At 40.8% G+C, this 17,629-nt stretch overlaps 1 protein-coding gene across 1 annotated transcript; it reads left to right on the top strand.

The window, feature by feature from the left end:
* Nucleotides 1-4,045: 4,045 nt before the first annotated feature.
* On the top strand, nt 4,046-17,248 carry LOC138374378 (zinc finger protein 224-like). The gene is given in 6 exon segments (XM_069457167.1): nt 4,046-4,209; nt 8,014-8,096; nt 10,801-10,927; nt 11,095-11,187; nt 15,412-16,956; nt 16,959-17,248. Coding segments are annotated over 5 exon segments (2,037 nt in total). The 5' UTR covers nt 4,046-4,209; nt 8,014-8,081; the 3' UTR covers nt 17,216-17,248.
* Nucleotides 17,249-17,629: the final 381 nt, after the last annotated feature.

Here is a 17,629-nt window from a genome sequence, read left to right as displayed (position 1 = left end):
GGCCCCAAAAAGCAGGACATCTCGAAGCAGGGGATTACAGATTATTGTTGGGTTTAAAGGTTCTTTGATATAATTGGTTAGAGAAATGAAGCTTTGTCTAAAGTCTTGAAATGTTTTAAAATAAGGAAGTCGTAATCAGAGACAAGCCACTGGACATATACTCAGACCTAAGTGATCTGTTAAGTAAATCGATGACCTGCTGGAGTGTTTAAGCTTTTGTCTTATATAGCCTTAGGCCTGTTAATGAGTTCCAAAGAATATTTCAAATAAGGGAGGGGGGGCATGTGGAGAGGCATGTCTGTCTTCCCTTCTCATGGCCAGCAACTCAGCTTTAGGATATTTCTGGGGTCCTGTTGGCCAAAAGGGGGGTCCATTCAGTCAGTTCGCAGGGGGCTTAAGATCTTATTTTTGTTCACATTTCATACTAATTCACCCTGAATTTGCACATGTGACCCATGAAGACACAACTGCCCGTGCTTGAAGACTTTCTTTCCAGCCCTCTCCTTTCCTTCCACCAATTACGAGCTAATTCCAAAAACCGTTAATGAACCCACAAGGGGGATTCCCTGTTGCTCTCCCCACAGAAAGCCAATTACTGAGACAAAGAGGATTGTCAAGGAGTAAAGGATTTATTACAGTGGACCTGTCTACCGGGAAGGGGAGGTATGGACTGCCTCAAATCTGCCTCCCTGATCAACAGGGTCGGGGGTTTCCTGGAGGGGAAATGAATAATGGCATTAGGGGAATGAGCATCATTATGTGTTTGGGCTAGAGTGCAGGGCACACAAGTGCAGTGAGAAATCATGCCAGTACATCCATCCCATGATGAAAAAATGGTGGATAAGTCCCTCCCAGGGTGGGGATTTTAGTATTATAATGAGCTAGAGCTTAACATTGGTCATTCTTTTAGCCTTGTGTGTAGGCTCAGTGAGTCCTTTGGCACAATCTGTGGTGGGGTGTTGCTTATCTAGTGTTCTCTGGACAAACAGGTGGTGTAAGGCTTTGTAGTTATCTAGTGGCTGCAAGGAGGCTCTGCTGTTTCTGGGAAAGAAACTCAAAAGGGAATGCATCAGTGCAACAAAAAGTTACAAAGTTCTGGTCAGCAAATCTTATTGGCCTGGGAACTTGAAACATAAGAGAACTACAAACAAAAAAAGCTATAAAAATGTTTTCTTGGGCCGGGCACAGTGGCTCATGCCTGTAATCCTAGCACTCTGGGAAGCTTAGGAGGGAGGATCGCTTGAGCTCAGGAGAACAGCCTGAGCAAGAGTGAGACCCTGTGTCTACTGAAAATATAAAAAATTAGCTGGGCGTGGTGTCGGGCACCTGTAGTCCCAACTACTTGGGAGGCTGAGGTAGGAGGATCACTTGAGCCCAGGAGTTTGAGGTTGCTGCGAGCTAGGCTGACGCCACGGCACTCTAACCTGGGCAACAGAGTGAGACTCTGTCTCAAAAAAAAAAAAAAAGTTTTCTTGCTTATGGAGCAGGTTACAGAATTATCATATGAATCAATAATTTCACATGGCAATGAAACAAATACTTGTACACGAATGTTTACAGCAGCATTATTCACAACAGACTAAAGTTGTAAAGAACCCAAATGAACAATGGTGATATAGCACCTCTTGTATTTTCCTGGAAAAAGTTGGAACCCATTCTACTAAGTGAAGTATCCCAAGAATGGAAAAATAAGCACCACATGTACTCACCATCAAACTGGTTTCACTGATCATCACTGAAGAGCATATTTAGGGCCGGGCGAGGTGGCTCACGCCTGCAATTCTAGCACTCTGGGAGGCTGAGGCGGGTGGATCGCTCGAGGTCAGGAGTTCGAGACCAGCCTGAGCAAGAGCGAGACCCCCGTCTCTACTAAAAATAGAAAGAAATTATCTGGCCAACTAAAATATATATAGAAAAATTTAGCCGGGCATGGTGGAGCATGCCTGTAGTCCCAGCTACCCGGGAGGCTGAGGCAGTAGGATCGCTTAAGCCCAGGAGTTTGAGGTTGCTGTGAGCTAGGTTAAAGCCAGGGCACTCACTCTAGCCAGGGCAACAAAGCGACACTCTGTCTCAAAAAAAAAAAAAAAAAAAAAAAAAGAGAGAGCACATTTAGGAATAACATTGATTGGGTGTCGGGCAGATGTGGGTGGGGGAGGGGAGGGGTACATACATACATAATGAGTGCGATGTGCACTGTCTAGGAGATGGACACGTTTGAAGCTCTGACTCAGGGGGTGGGGGAGTAAGGGCAATATACATAACCTAAACTTTTGTACCCCCACAATATGCTGAAACAAGAATAAAAAAAATAAAAATAAAGAACCCAAATGTCCATCAATGGATGAAGTGATAAACTATAGTATGAACATACAATATTATTCATCTATAAAAAGGAATGAAGAACTGATATATGCTATCATATGAATGAACTTTAAAAGCACGATGCTAAGTGAAAGAAGCCAGAAACAAATGTTCCACAGCTTATGATTCCATTTATATGAAATATTCAACATAGGTTTTCAACAAGCAGAAAGATTGGTGTTTGCTAGGGATAGGGGCTAAGGACAATGTGAATGACTGCTTAGAGGATAGGGGGTTTTCTCTGGGGTAATGAAAATGTTCCACAACTTTGTATTTGTACTAGATACCATTGCCACTGAATTATATATTTTAAAATGGTCAATGTCATGTTTGTGCATTACACCTCAATAAAAGTGTTTTTATAATAATAAAAACTATGTTAAAAATGTTTTGCATAGTTAAAAATAACAAAGTAAAAGAGAAAACAAACTTTTTCATTGAGAAAATATTTGCAAGAGAAAATGTTAATATCATGAATACATAAATTATACTTAAAATTAAGGGGAAAAGACTCAAAACTCAATAGAAATGTGAGCAGAACATTTAGACAATTTACAAAAAATATGTAAGAATGGCAACTGAAAACATGCAAAGATGTTTCATTTTATGTACAAAACAAGAAATACAAATGAAACTACATTTAGTTACCATTTATTACCTCTAGACTGGCAAAACTTAATTCTTTGAAGATTATTACCTTGTCCCTTGTTCAGTTTCCAATAATACTCCTGTCATAATTGGAGCCATTCAGACTCAAGGAAGTCATGTCTATTCAATATTTTCTACTTTGAGGGACTCAGGAAGAGAAGCAAGGACGACTCTCAACATGACAGTCCATATTGTGGACCAAGCGCTCGGGGGTCCCGTGAGTTTCCCTTGGGCATTGCGGGAAGTGTAGTCAACAAGCTGCGTGCACTTAAAACGACACTTTCCCCGCAGGGTGAGACTATGGCCGTTTCCCCTTCGGCATTCAGAGGCGTGTACTCATTCGCTCGGTGGGGTCGCTGTCACTTGCGCTCAGGCAGAGGGGAATCCTGGGAAGTGTAGTCCAGACGCTCGGCGGTCTCGCGGACTGCGGTTGCTACGGTTTTATCCCTGGCAGTTGGAGTCAGTCCCCCCATGCAGGCCTTTCTGAACTTTCTGGACGTCCGCTTTGGATCCTCAGCAAACTGGCGATCGATTTAGGGGAAAAGAAGCCTCGGAGGAAAGCAGAGGTTTGGAAGGGGCAAGGGTGGCTGTTTTCGTTCCCGTCTTGTATTTGAGGCTGCCCTCGCTCTCTGGGGGAGTTTGGGACTCGGTCGTGTGGCATCTTGCCTGGTTTGAGGGTTTCCTGGGCTCTCAGCTAGTCCGGCCCGTCTTCCTCCACTCCACATGTGAGGACATTTTCTCGCATTATAAAGTTAAGGTGTTATTTAATCTGCCTGTACTTCCCGTTGTTGTTCTTTAAAATGGAGATATTAGGAACTTCCTAATAGAAGTGTTTTGGGACCTGAAAGAGGTAGTAAAAACGAAAGCCTTAAAACAGTTCCTGTCAAGTGATGAGTGGTGATCTCTTGTTGATTTCCCACGAAGCGGTCAGGTCCCCGGGTTGGGGTCAGAGCTCCAGCTGCAGTGGCCCAGGCCTTCTCTCTGATGCCTGCAGGACGCTGGATAAGCACAGACGACTTCTGACCTCATTTTAGGAAGGGGAGGGTTGCTCCATCTCCCACAAAGGGAGCGGGGAGCATTTAACTTTTATCGAAGGTGACGACACGGTCCCGGTGTTTCACCGCTTTCTCTTTCCCTACCCTGACTTTTCAAAGAGGACTGCGCAAAGTGACTTGTCGGCTACTGAAAGCAAAGCTCTATGTGAGTGGTACTTAGCTTGTTTCCTTTGTAGATATGTTCACCTCAACTGAGAATGTATAGGATGTATCCTTGGACATGGTTATTGATAATAATTAACTCTTTTTTTTTTTTTTTTTTTTTTTTGAGACAGAGTCTCACTCCGTTGCCCAGGCTAGAGTGAGTGCCGTGGCGTCAGCCTAGCTCACAGCAACCTCAAACTCCTGGGCTCAAGCAATCCTCCTGCCTCAGCCTCCCGAGTAGCTGGGACTACAGGCATGCGCCACCATGCCTGGCTAATTTTTTTCTATATATATTTTTAGCTGTCCATATAATTTTCTTTCTATTTTTAGTAGAGACGGGGTCTCGCTCTTGCTCAGGCTGGTCTCCAACTCCTGAGCTCAAATGATCCTCCCACCTCGGCCTCCCAGAGTGCTAGGATTACAGGCATGAGCCACCGCGCCCGGCCAATAATTAAGTCTTAATTGCTAACTTCATTCCAAGGCCTTAATATAAATAAATAGTTTATGCCACACCGTGGCTCTCTGGAGAAGTACTGCTTTTTTCCGTCTTAAAGATGAGAGTGGTCAAGGCGTGGTGGCTCACGCCTGTAATCCTAGCACTCTGGGAGGCCAGGCGGGCGGATTGTTTGAGCTCAGGAGTTCGAGACCAGCCTGAGCAAGAGTGAGACCCCGTCTCTACTAAAAATAGAAAGAAATGATTTGGACAGCTAAAAATATATAGAGAAAAAAATTAGCCGGGCATGGTGGCGCATGCCTGTAGTCCCAGCTACTCGGGAGGCTGAGGCAGGAGGATTGCTTGAGCCCAGGAGTTTGAGGTTGCAGTGAGCTAGGCTGACTCCACGGCACTCTAGCCCTGGCAACAGAGTGAGACTCTGTCTCAAAAAAAAAAAGAGTGTGACAGAGGGAGCACAAGTTATTTGCGCATAGTTACCCAACTATTAGTATTATAGTAAGAGGCCAAGCTGGGATTGGAACCCAGGCAGTCCAATCTCGGGCCTGAGTTGATATAATAATTTCTTGGATACATTCTCATTGGGCTGTAGGAACTAGCTGGAATCAGGTGGGGAAATTAAGTTAGGACTTGATGGAAGGGACCTTGAGAACTAGGCTTTTGGGCTTGGACTTGTCTAGGAGTTTTAAAAAATCTTGTTGGCTATTTTGTTTCATTTATTACAAATATTTTGTATTCTTATACAACCATATCATTGTGGAACATTCTATTTTTAATAGAAAAGGAGCAATTTTCTGTATTAAGAAAAAAATTTTATTACTCATGAATCGGGGTATAAAGATAATAACTATAAGCTTCTAATTAATCTTTCTTTGTGTATACTCGTATATTTGTTTATGACCATTACAAATTTTTATATTATTCTTAATGTTTTCCCCTTATCTGTTTAACTATGAAAATTTCCAAACACGACCAAGAGAGAATAAACTAGTGAACTGCTATGTTATATCATCTCATCCTTATTATTCCCATTATTATTATTCCTATGACTATTTCCTGATATTTTAAAACTTTATTTTTATATCATTTCAAAGCTGTAATAAAGTTACAAATATAGTATAAGGAATTCTCATAAATTCTACCCAAATTTGCCACTTGTTTACATTTTGCCTGTTTGCTGATGGCTGCCATCCAAATACCACCAGGAACATACCTGTAGAGACAGCTTGACGTAGTTTTCTGCAGCAAAGAAGCCCGTATAGCAGGGTAATCATGGAGGTGTCTTGGTAAGAGGTATTTAGGAAGGGCTGGCTAAAGGGTGTCACAGAACATATTAGATAATGTTAGATATTATACTAGATAATGTTATGTATTAAATATTAGATCTCTATTAGAAGACTAATAACAGTGGTTAATTGTGTTGTCTATTAGATAGTGCTAGATAACATTATATAACATCATGTTATCTAATCTGCAGTTCCATGTTTAAATTTGTTCTGTTTTTCATGTAAAATTCTTTTTTTTTTTTTTTTTGAGACAGAGTCTCACTTTGTTGTCCGGGCTAGAGTGAGTGCCGTGGCGTCAGCCTAGCTCACAGCAACCTCAAACTCCTGAGCTCAAGCGATCCTCCTGTCTCAGCCTCCCGAGTAGCTGGGACTACAGGCATGCACCACCATGCCCGGCTAATTTTTTCTATATATATTTTTAGCTGTCCATGTAATTTCTTTCTATTTTTAGTAGAGATGGGGTCTCGCTCTTGCTCAGGGTGGTCTCGAACTCCTGAGCTCAAACAATCCGCCCACCTCGGCCTCCCAGAGAGCTAGGATTACAGGCGTGAGCCACCGCGCCCGGCCGTAAAATTCTTATAACTGTCCCCTACCGAACCCTTCACCCCCACACCTATTCAAAGTCCAGTTTTATGCATTGCCTTTAGTTGTCACATTTTCATACTCTTATTTATTTATTTATTTATATTATTGCCTGACTTCTGAGTTGGGAATTTTTTTTTTGAGTTTTTTAAAATATTAATTAAAGGAGTACAGGTATTTTTATTATGTAGATATCTTATATAATGCTTAAGTCAGAGCTTTTGGTGTGTCCATCACCAGCATAGTGTTCATTGTACCCAATAGATAAGTTTTCATTCCACGCCCCCCCCATCCTCCCACCTTCTTGGTCCTTTATATCACTTTGTGCCCGTGTGTACCTATCTATTAATATTAGCTCCCACATATTAGTGAGAACATATGGTGTTTGGTTGTCCATTCCTGGGATACTTGACTTAGGACAATGGTCTCCAGTTACATCCATGTTGCTGCAAATGACATTACTTCATTCCTTTTTATGGTTAAGTAGTACTCCCTGGTATACATGTATCACATTTTCTTTATCCACTCATGAATTGAAGGGCACATAGGTTGATTCTACATCTTTGCAATTGTGAATTGTACTGCAGTAAACATTTGAGTGCAGGTGTCTTTTTGATAAAGTGACTTCTTTTTCTTTGGGTAGATACCCAGCAGTGAGATTGCTGGATCAAATGGTAGGTCTACATTTATTTCTTTGAGCAATTTCCATACTGTTTTCCACAGAGGTAGTACTAATTTGCAGTCCCACCAACAGTGTATAAGCATTCGTTTCTCTCTGCATCCACACCAGCAACTATTGTTTTTTGACTTTTCAGTAATGGCCATTCTGATAAGAGTAAGGTGGTATCTCATTGTAGTTTTAATTTGCATTTTCCTGATGGTTAGATGTTAAGCATTTTAAATGACATGAACATTAACAATTATTTTTTTCCAAATTTATTGAGGTATACTTTACATATCATAAAACTTACTTCTTTCAGGTGTACATCCAATGATCTTTAGAAAGTTTGCCAACTGGAGGAACCATCACTATAATTCAGTTTAAATCATTATCATCACCCAATTGGACTCCTCCTACCCACTTACAGTTAAACCTCATTCTCATCTGAAATCCAGAGCAACCACTAACCAGCTTTCTCTCTATATATACATTTACCTACTCTGGACATTTCATAAAAATGGAATCATACCATATGTGGTCCTTTGTGATTGGCTTCTTTAATTTTGCATAATGTTTCCAAGGTACATGCATGTTGTAGCATGAGTCAGTACTTCATTCCTTTTAACAGGTGAATAACATTCCATTGTATGAATATACTACGATTTGTCTATCCATTTACCTGTAGGAGGGCATTTTCATTGTTTGAGTTCTGAATTACTGTGAATAATGCTGCAGTGAACATTCTGCTAATTCACAATACATATCCTTGTTGGTGGGTGTCATCCCTGGCCACCCTTTCACTTGTCTTTTCCTGGCACATTCTAGGCACAATTTTGCCTTCCCATGCACTGCATAACTCAGGACTCTGGAAATTCCAAGAAGTTGGGAAAAAAATGACCACATTCAAGGTGAGTAAGGCTTGCTTCTCTTGCTATTAAAATTCCATGTCACTGCTCAGATTGTCACATGTTTTTCTCTGTCTTGGGAAGACTCCAGAACAACAGGCATTTGAGCACCTATTGTGTGCCAGGTGCTTCCTTTCTCTCTTTTGTGTTGACTTTGCATTTGGTTTTAGTTCTCATTTTCTTGGATCTTTTTTTTTATGGAGTAGAGAAAATAGTAGGCATAGATCATTCTTTCACCGTACTACTTCCCTGCTCGCATCATTAGCTGTTTTTATCTTCTTCACATATATTGATAACTGTGTTTGTTTTCATAATATTCATCTAATTGAAACTGTGCTCTTTTCATTTAGTATTATATAATGGTCATTTTTTATGGTTACATCATATTCTCATTGAGTCGATACACCTTTTTATTTTTAGTTACTAACCACTCACAGAAAGTAGGAGCTCAATTTTGGAAGTGTACTTTTGACATGTGTCACATGGGCTGTTTTGCAGATGGAATACCCACATATGGCAAAGCACAACAGGCTGTAACTGCTGCTTCACTCGTGTATTGTTGGAGGTTTTCACACAGGAAGAGCTAGATTCTGTTTTCCCCATATTTGAGTCATGCCTTTATTTACTGGTATTGTCTTATTCTTTTATGGAATAAGGAATTTGCCCAAAGCAATAGGTAACCTTAGTTTCAAATGCCCATGATACCAAAAGATTTTCCAGTTACTTGTGTTTTGTTGCTTCAGTCACTCCTCAGAACAGCTGAGTGAGGCAGTTGTCAGTGTCATCTTCCTCTTAAACATGCAAACTAGGAGAAACCTGCTGAGGCTCAGACAGGAAATCAAGCGTCAGGAATTCTGCTCAAATGAAAGAGAGAAAAAGAAAGACTGAAAGAAGTTTCCATTGAGGGGCCTGTGCCCTGTGGTGTGGGTGTCTGGGGTACCCTGTTGAGTGATGACATCCACAGGTGGCACGGCTCCCCTCTGTCCCCACCGTGGGGTAACTTGTTTTCTTCCCGATGTGGCACCTACTCAGGTGCACCCAGCTCTCCAGGCACCCAGGGACAGTTATTATCATAGTTGTTATAGAAAATCTTTCAATTTCTTATGGCAAAAGATGTCTTACACAATATTACTAGAAAACACAACAGCCTAAGGTGAAAATATTTACCCTTTAGATATCTAAAAAAGACACAATATAAAATAAGAATCTTATGTACAGAATAGAGAAGAAAAAATCAAAGGAATATGAATAAACAACATTACCAGGAAAGTATAAAAGAAGAAATAGAGATAGCCAATAAATATTTGGTGGGCTGATGGTATTCATTTATGATCAAATAAGTGAGAATAGTAAAATACATTCTTCTTCCTAATCACATTACCAAAATCATTGGAAAATTGATAACCTTCTCTTGGCTATCCTATAAAAAATCAGGGTACATGTATCCCCCTTGAAAGATTTTGGAGTTTGGTAAAAAATTGAGAGGATCTTACCTTGTATGATCACACTTTAAAACATTCTTTTTTTGACATTTTAATTTTTGTTTGAAATTCTTTTAAATAATCACACGGGAGAGTAAGATCTATATAAAATGGCTGCAGTCCCCGACCCCTGGGCGGGGGACCAGTACCGGTCCATGGCCTGTTAGGAACCGGGCTGCACAGCAAGAGGTGAACAGCGGGCAAGCGAGCGAAGCTTCATCTGTATTTATAGCCACTCCCCATCACTCGCCATCTCCCCAAGCCCCAAGTCCATGGAAAAATTGTCTTCCATGAAACCAGCCCCTGGTGCCAAAAAGGTTGGGGGCCGCTGCTTTACAGAATTGGTAATAATGAAAAATATGTAAAATTAAGTTTTCATTCTTAAGAGTAAAAATAGATCCGTTCCCTGGAATACCATACAGACATGAAATAAGATGAAACAGATAACCATAATGATAGGTATAATAAAAAGTAATAAAAATAGCTAATGTTTATTAAGAACTTAGTTTGTGCCACACACTTTTCCCAGTGCTACATATATTCCCTTGCTTAATTCTTTAAAAAACTATATCATGAGATAATCATTTTACAGACAGGAAAGTTTAGGCCAGCTTGTCCAAGGCCACCTGACTGGGAAGTGACAGAAACTTGGGATGTGCTCTGAGGCATGCTGGCTGTAGATCATGACATTGACTGCTGCAATTAATGTATGTAGTTCATTTCTTGAATGTACAAAGGATCCACTGCATAGCTGTCCCACATGTGTCACCATAAGCTTGTTAGTTTGACAAACATATTGACGGAAAGTGATAGCATCCATGGCTCGATGTTGAGAGAGGGGAACAATGGGCATTATCAAACAAGGCTGGGACCAAATTGCTAAATGTTGCTGGGGCAATTGGCAAGATTCATTGAAACCTAAATATGTGTAGCTGAAAATGCAACATTTAGAGTCCGAGAGGGTTGTTTACAAGTAGGCTCAATCAATGCACAAAGTAGAAATACAGGACTTCTTTTTTCAGCATTGCACCTCTGGTGGAGCTCAGGAAAATCAGTGTGTGTCATTGTCAGGATAGAGACAGAATGAGTGGGATCAATCTGTGAGTTGATCTACATCTCTCAGCATCCAGAACAACTTCCCACCTGTCCTCTGCACCTGCTCAGTGCTGCCCTCTTCCAGTAATCACTGGACATAAGATTAAGGTTGTGTCTATTTGATGTTGTAGGAGGCAGTGACGTTCAAGGACGTGGCTGTGGTCTTCACCGACGAAGAGTTGAGGTTGCTTGACTCTGCCCAGAGGAAACTGTACCGAGATGTGACACTGGAGAACTTCAGGAACCTGCTCTCAGTGGGTAGGGACAGGTGCCCTCTGCAACAGAATGTCAAGCCCCAGGAATGACTTTGTTCCTTAGGGTGTTCAAGTTTGCATGTACAATGGGAATCCAAATTTTTAGTAAATTCTACTTAGATTTTACTTGGGATGTGTTGGGATTAAGCATGTGACTTTGAATGTTCACAGGACATCAACCATTCAACCGAGATACGTTCCCCTTCCTAAGGGAAGAAACATTTTGGATGCCAAAGACAGCAGCCCATAGGGAAGGGAATTCAGGTACAAACCAAGCATGTGTGCATCTTTGCACGTGTCTCTCCCATCTGTTTGCTTCTGTCCATGTCCATTTCCATCGCCCTGGGCTAAACTGCCAAACCTCCTTCCTGGATTATTACAACCACCTTCTGGCTGGTTGCTCTGCTCCCACGCTGGCATCTGTTCTCATAGCAGCTGAGTGATCCTTAGGAAATGTAAGTCAGGTTGCCATTCTTGGGCTCAACAGCCTTTATAAAGGCTTCTTATTTATATTAAAGTTACCACCTCTTCTAGTGGCTTTTAGGGACCGTGTGGTCTGCTCTTCGTCCCCCACTGCCTCTCTGACTACAGCTCCTGTCCTCTCTCTTGCTCTGTTTTTTCCAGCCACATTGTCCTCCCTGCTGTTTCTCTGTCCTGCCAAGGACACTGTATTACTTATTGTTCATAACCAATTACCACAAACTTAATGGATTAAACAACAAACAGTTATTACCTTTCTGTTTTAGGCCTGAAGTCTCACTGGGCAATAATCAAGGTGTCTGTTGGGGTTTGTTTCTTTCTAGATGTTCCTGGGGAGAAACTTTCACTGTGGTTTATCAGTGTCTAGGGACCGTCCACACTTCTCAGCTCTTACTTCCCTTCCTCCATCTTCAAAGGCAGCAACTTTGCATCTCTGACGATTCTGCCACAGTCACGCTCCATGTGTCCCTCTGCTATGCCTCCGTCTTGCGCCTTTCAGGCCCTTGTGATTGTATTCGTCAATCCCCCATCACCCAGGATGATCTTTCTATTTTCTGGCTAGCTGAGTAGTGACCTTGATTGCATCTACAACCTTAATTCCCCTTGCTGTGTAACATAACATGTTCCTAGGTCGTGGGGATTGGGTGTGGGCATCTTCCAGGAAGCATTATTCTGTCTACCACAGAAGCTTCTGCCTCGGAGCCCTTACTTGCTCTTCTTTTGATGGAATAATTGTTCTCCTCAAAACCGTCTGGCCTTTCCTTAAGATTATTCAAGTCTCTGCTCAGTTTTCATACCATAAGAAAGGCTGTCTGCAACTACCCTATTAAAAATAATGTTCTATTTTTACTTTTCTTGACCTGTCTTATGCTATGTCTCAAATATTTCTGTTTACCTGTTACCTCTACCCCTGGAATGTAACATATAAGAGGAGGAATTTTAGCTGTTTTGTTCATGGCTGTATTTTTAGTACCTAGAATAGTCCTGGTACGTGACAAATATCTAAATATGTATTATTTATCCTTAAGAATGAGTTAATGGATGGGAGAAATTCACTGTGTGTAGGAATTATAGAGGTAGGTAGTGAGTGAGACACAAGCTAGAGTGAAAACGAGTGAGTGCAGAACATGATTTTTTCTTCAGGTGGCTGCCTGTTCAACTTCAATTTTCTTTTCTTTTTTTTTTTTTTTTTTGAGACAGAGTCTCACTCTGTTGCCCAGGCTAGAGTGAGTGCCGTGGCATCAGCCTAGCTCACAGCAACCTCAAACTCCTGAGCTCAAGCGATCCTCCTGTCTCAGCCTCCCGAGTAGCTGGGACTACAGGCATGCACCACCATGCCCGGCTAATTTTTTCTATATATATTTTTAGCTGTCCATATAATTTCTTTCTATTTTTAGTAGAGATGGGGTCTCGCTCTTGCTCAGGCTGGTCTCGAACTCCTGAGCTCAAACGATCCGCCCACCTCGGCCTCCCAGAGTGCTAGGATTACAGGCGTGAGCCACCGCGCCCGGCCCAACTTCAATTTTCTTAGGTTCCCTTGGCATGATTGCATGTTCTGTGTGCGCAGCTGACCCACATCCCACGGAAACTTTTAAGCATTCTTTTCATCACCCTACTGAGTCACATGCCTTCCCTGTGACTTACCTTGGAGCTTTCCATAGGGAATATATTCATTTCTGGGAAGAAATCCTTATTGAATGAGGATTCTGATGTCTACTTCTCAGACAGCTGCCCTACATTAGGGAAAAAAGAAAAATCTCAATTTCCTGATGTCTCAATCAACGAACAACTTTCCAGCTACTTTTTTTTTTTTGACAGATTTTCCCATCTGCAGCCCATTTGCCTTTTCCAAAGTATACATGCACATCACTGCCCCCAGGCTTCTCCCTCCTTCTCCTAGAGGGGGAAGAATCAGGATGAGAGTGACATGAATCACGCAGGTGAATGTTGCCTATATTTCTGGTCATCTTTTTTCAAAAACATGCATATTTCTGCATCTATTTTATACAAATTTAATTGTTAAACATGTTAAAGAATACAGATTTTAAATACTTTTTCCTTTATTTTTATAGAGTGTTAGTACTGTATTTTGAACTGGTGAACTTTATAACCTGGAAGGAATTGGAAAACTGCCCTTTCAAAATATAAACATTCTGAAAGAGACTCTCCCTTCTCCCCAAAAACCTCTTATAAGTTACAGTGTATTAAATATGTCCATTTACCAATATGCACCAATAGGTACACCCTTACCTATTAATATTTTCCAAGATTCAATCATTAGAAGTTATCTTTCCAATGGAAAAAATTTACTTAATTCAGGACTTGGTAATATCCTGACCAAAGTTTCCAACCTTTTTATGAGTGTGTGCCATAATAAGAAACACATCTTTCATTATAACCAGGACAAACATTTTTCATGGATGTAGATGTACATGGGAGACTTTATGTAATGACACTTTTCATGGCTGTCATGATGATGTGCTAATTTCTGTTCTCGTTCTAGTTTCTAAATGCTCGTTAGAAAAATTTTAACTTATTTTACAGCCCGCTAATAATCTTCAGTCTTTAATTTGAAAATGGGAATAAAGGCCTATTTATCTGTGTTATATATTTTCTGCACTCTGTTTTCAATGAGAGAGTCCAATAACCTCACATGGAACCAACCAAGGCATAACCCCTCAGGCATTCTTTTAATTTCAAGTGATTATTTCCACCTTTCATTGTCTCATCAGGAGCATCCCCCTTTGTGTACCCCTGTCAGGTACAGCCTTTTAGATTCTCATCAAAACTGTAGTTCTCTGTTCCTTTCCTATTTCAGATACCCAAGTTATTCATATCAACACAGAAAAATAAAATTAAGAATACATGTGTACAAAATTCTTGTGCAGTAATATTTTGAATATGTAGATATAAACACTCCTAGGTGTTTGATATTTAGCATTGAGGCAAGTTTAACCAACTACAAAATTTAGAAGGCCAGTTTACAGAAGACTGCCCTCACTTCATACCAACTGCAAATTCAGGGATTTCCCATTACTACTTTTACATTCAGTAATTCACTTTTATACTCAAAGTTAGGACTTTTCCAGGGAAAAGATGCACATTTTGCCAAAAGAAAAATCAAAGAAGAAACAGTCCTGGGAAGTACCAAATGAAGACCTTCTATTGTATTCTCCCTGTGGAGTCAGAATATGTTACATTCCTAAGATTAAGGTGTGAATTAGACACAGAGTACGGCCAATCAGGGAAACTCACATGAGCCTTGATTTCCAGAGTAATTATTGGGCCTCCATTACATAGCCATTACTGGTTGATTGAGTCCCACGTGGTTAATCAAACTCCTAACCCACTGATTCCATGTGACCTAAAGCCGTACCTTAAATCACATTGTTCTTGTTTCTGACATGGTGAGCACCACTCCCTAACCCCCAAAGGAGTGGCTGGCCACAGTCCTAAGTAATATTGTTTTAGAATCCAAAGTGACCCATTGTTTGCCTCAAGAAAATGAAGACATTCTCCTCGGGCATGATATTCTAAGCATACCTCTCAAATGCTGAGGATAACTTCTAGCCTTCCTTTTGAGTAAGGTTAATTTCCTTACTTTATAAGGATACACAACACAATTGCAAATATACCAAGTATTGATAATGTTATTGCTTTTCCTTAAAGTTTCTTTTGATTCCTATTTCATTATGTATATAATTTATTAGGTTGATAATTTATCATGAAAGATTTTAGACTGAAGAGAAAATTCTATAGGATCAGTAACAGATAACGTGTATGTATCATTAATTTTTTATTAAGTCTTTTATTTCTATCAAGTATTTTACACATGAGACTTGGTGTGGTTCTAAATTGGACTAATGCAAACCACAGAACATGTTGTACTTGGAAAACACAAATTGCATGTTCTCTGTATTCATTAAAGTTTCATGCCATGTCTTAAGTGTGAAATCTTGGTAATCTAGGCTTTACTTGTTCACATTTCTTAATTCTGTGTTCTGATAGGAGGCAAGATCCAAACTGAGTTGGAGACTGTTCCAGAAGCAGAACCACATGAAAAGTTGTCCTGCCAGCAAATCTGGGAACAAATTGCAAGTGATTTAACCAGGTCTCAATATTCCATGATAAATAGCTCTCAGTTCTCCAAACAAGGTGATGTCTCCTACCAGACTGAGACAGGACTATCTCTTATTCACATAGGACAGAAGACTTACCAGGGTAATGAGTGTAAACACTCCTTCAATGATGTCTCCATCTTTGATCTTCAGCAACAATTACACTCAAGAGAGAAGTCTCACACATGTGATGAGTGTGGAAAAAGCTTCTGTTATAGCTCAGCTCTTCGTATTCATCAGAGAGTCCACACTGGAGAGAAACCATTCAAATGTAAACAATGTGGAAAAGGATTCAGCCGTAAATCAGCACTTAATGTTCATTGCAAATTACACACAGGAGAGAAACCTTATAATTGTGAGGAATGTGGGAAGGCCTTCATTCATGATTCACAGCTTCAGGAACATCAGAGAATCCATACTGGGGATAAACCATTCAAATGTAATATATGTGGTAAGAGCTTCCATGGTAGATCAAGACTTAATAGGCACTCTGTGGTTCACACAGGAGAGAAACCATTCAGATGTCATACATGTGGTAAGAGCTTTCGTCAGAGATCAGCACTTAATAGTCATTGCATGGTCCACACTGGAGAGAAACCATACAAATGTGAGGAGTGTGGAAAAGGCTTCATTTGTAGGCGAGATCTTTTTAAGCATCAGATGGTCCACACAGGAGAGAAACCATATAGTTGTAAAGAATGTGGGAAGACCTTCAGATGGTCCTCAAGTCTTTTGAAACATCAGCGAGTCCATAATGGAGAAAAACCATTTAAATGTGAAGAATGTGGGAAGGGATTTTATACAAATTCACAATGCTATTCCCATCAGAGAGCCCACAGTGGAGAAAGGCCATACAAATGTGAAGAGTGTGGCAAGGGCTACAAAAGGAGGTTGGATCTTGACTTTCACCAGAGGGTCCACACAGGAGAAAAACTCTACAACTGTAATGAATGTGGGAAGAGCTTCAGTCGGGCCCCATGTCTTTTGAAACATCAGAGACTCCACAGTGGCGAAAAGCCATTCCAATGTGAAGAGTGTGGGAAGAGGTTTACTCAAAATTCACATCTTCATTCACATCAGAGAGTCCACACTGGAGAAAAGCCGTATAAATGTGAGGAGTGTGGGAAGGGCTACAACAGTAAGTTTAATCTTGACATGCACCAGAGGGTCCATACAGGAGAAAGGCCTTATAATTGTAATGAATGTGGGAAGAGCTTTGGCTGGGCTTCATGTCTTTTGAAACATCAGAGACTCCACAGTGGAGAAAAACCATTCAAATGTGAAGAGTGTGGGAAGAGATTTACTCAGAATTCACAACTTCATTCCCATCAGAGAGTCCACACTGGAGAAAAGCCATACAAATGTGAGGAGTGTGGGAAAGTCTTCAGCTGGGCCTCAACTTGTTTGACCCATAAGAGACGACACACAGCAAGGAAACACTGAAATGCGAGGAGTGTGGGAAGGACTGTGTACATGGTTCATACTTTAAAGTCCAAGTTAAAGTTCATGGTGTAGAAAAGTCGTACAAATGTGAGGACTGTGGGAAGGGCTACAGCCAGCCCTTGAATCTGGGTGTGCATCCCAGAGTCCACACGGGAGAGAAACTATGGAAGTATGGGGAGTGTGGTATGTCTTTCAACCTGGCTTCAAGTCTTCAACTTCATCAGAGTGTCCATACTGGAGACATACTTTAGTAATGTGATGTATAATAAAGTCTTCACTTAGTTTTCATGAATACAATCTCATCTGAGAGTTCATAAAGGGGAGACATATTAAAATGTGAGACATGTGGTAAGCAATTCACTGTGAGTTCTTATCTTATAATTTATCACAGAATCCATGCTAGTGATAAATTTTATCCAGGCTTGTAGGAGGGAAATCATTTGTTCAAGTTAGAGTCAGTGTTTCAGCCATAGCTCAGCATACCCCAGTGGTCTCAGGACCACCATAGTGGAGAATCCTTGTAAGTGGTGCAGTAAAACCTCATTCAGAAGTCTGATGGTTAGAGTTATCATTCAAGAGACAGGCCTGAGAAAGACTAAGAGTTTGTTCAGGCATTTACTAAACTGTAATGATGAACATGCTAAAATTGATGTCCACTAGAATGT

This window comes from Eulemur rufifrons, chromosome 24 (assembly GCF_041146395.1).
Source record: "Eulemur rufifrons isolate Redbay chromosome 24, OSU_ERuf_1, whole genome shotgun sequence".
In the NCBI taxonomy this organism is placed as follows: Eukaryota; Metazoa; Chordata; class Mammalia; order Primates; family Lemuridae; genus Eulemur; species Eulemur rufifrons.
Note: the sequence above shows the minus strand (reverse complement) of the source record. Positions and strands in the feature narration are given on the sequence as shown.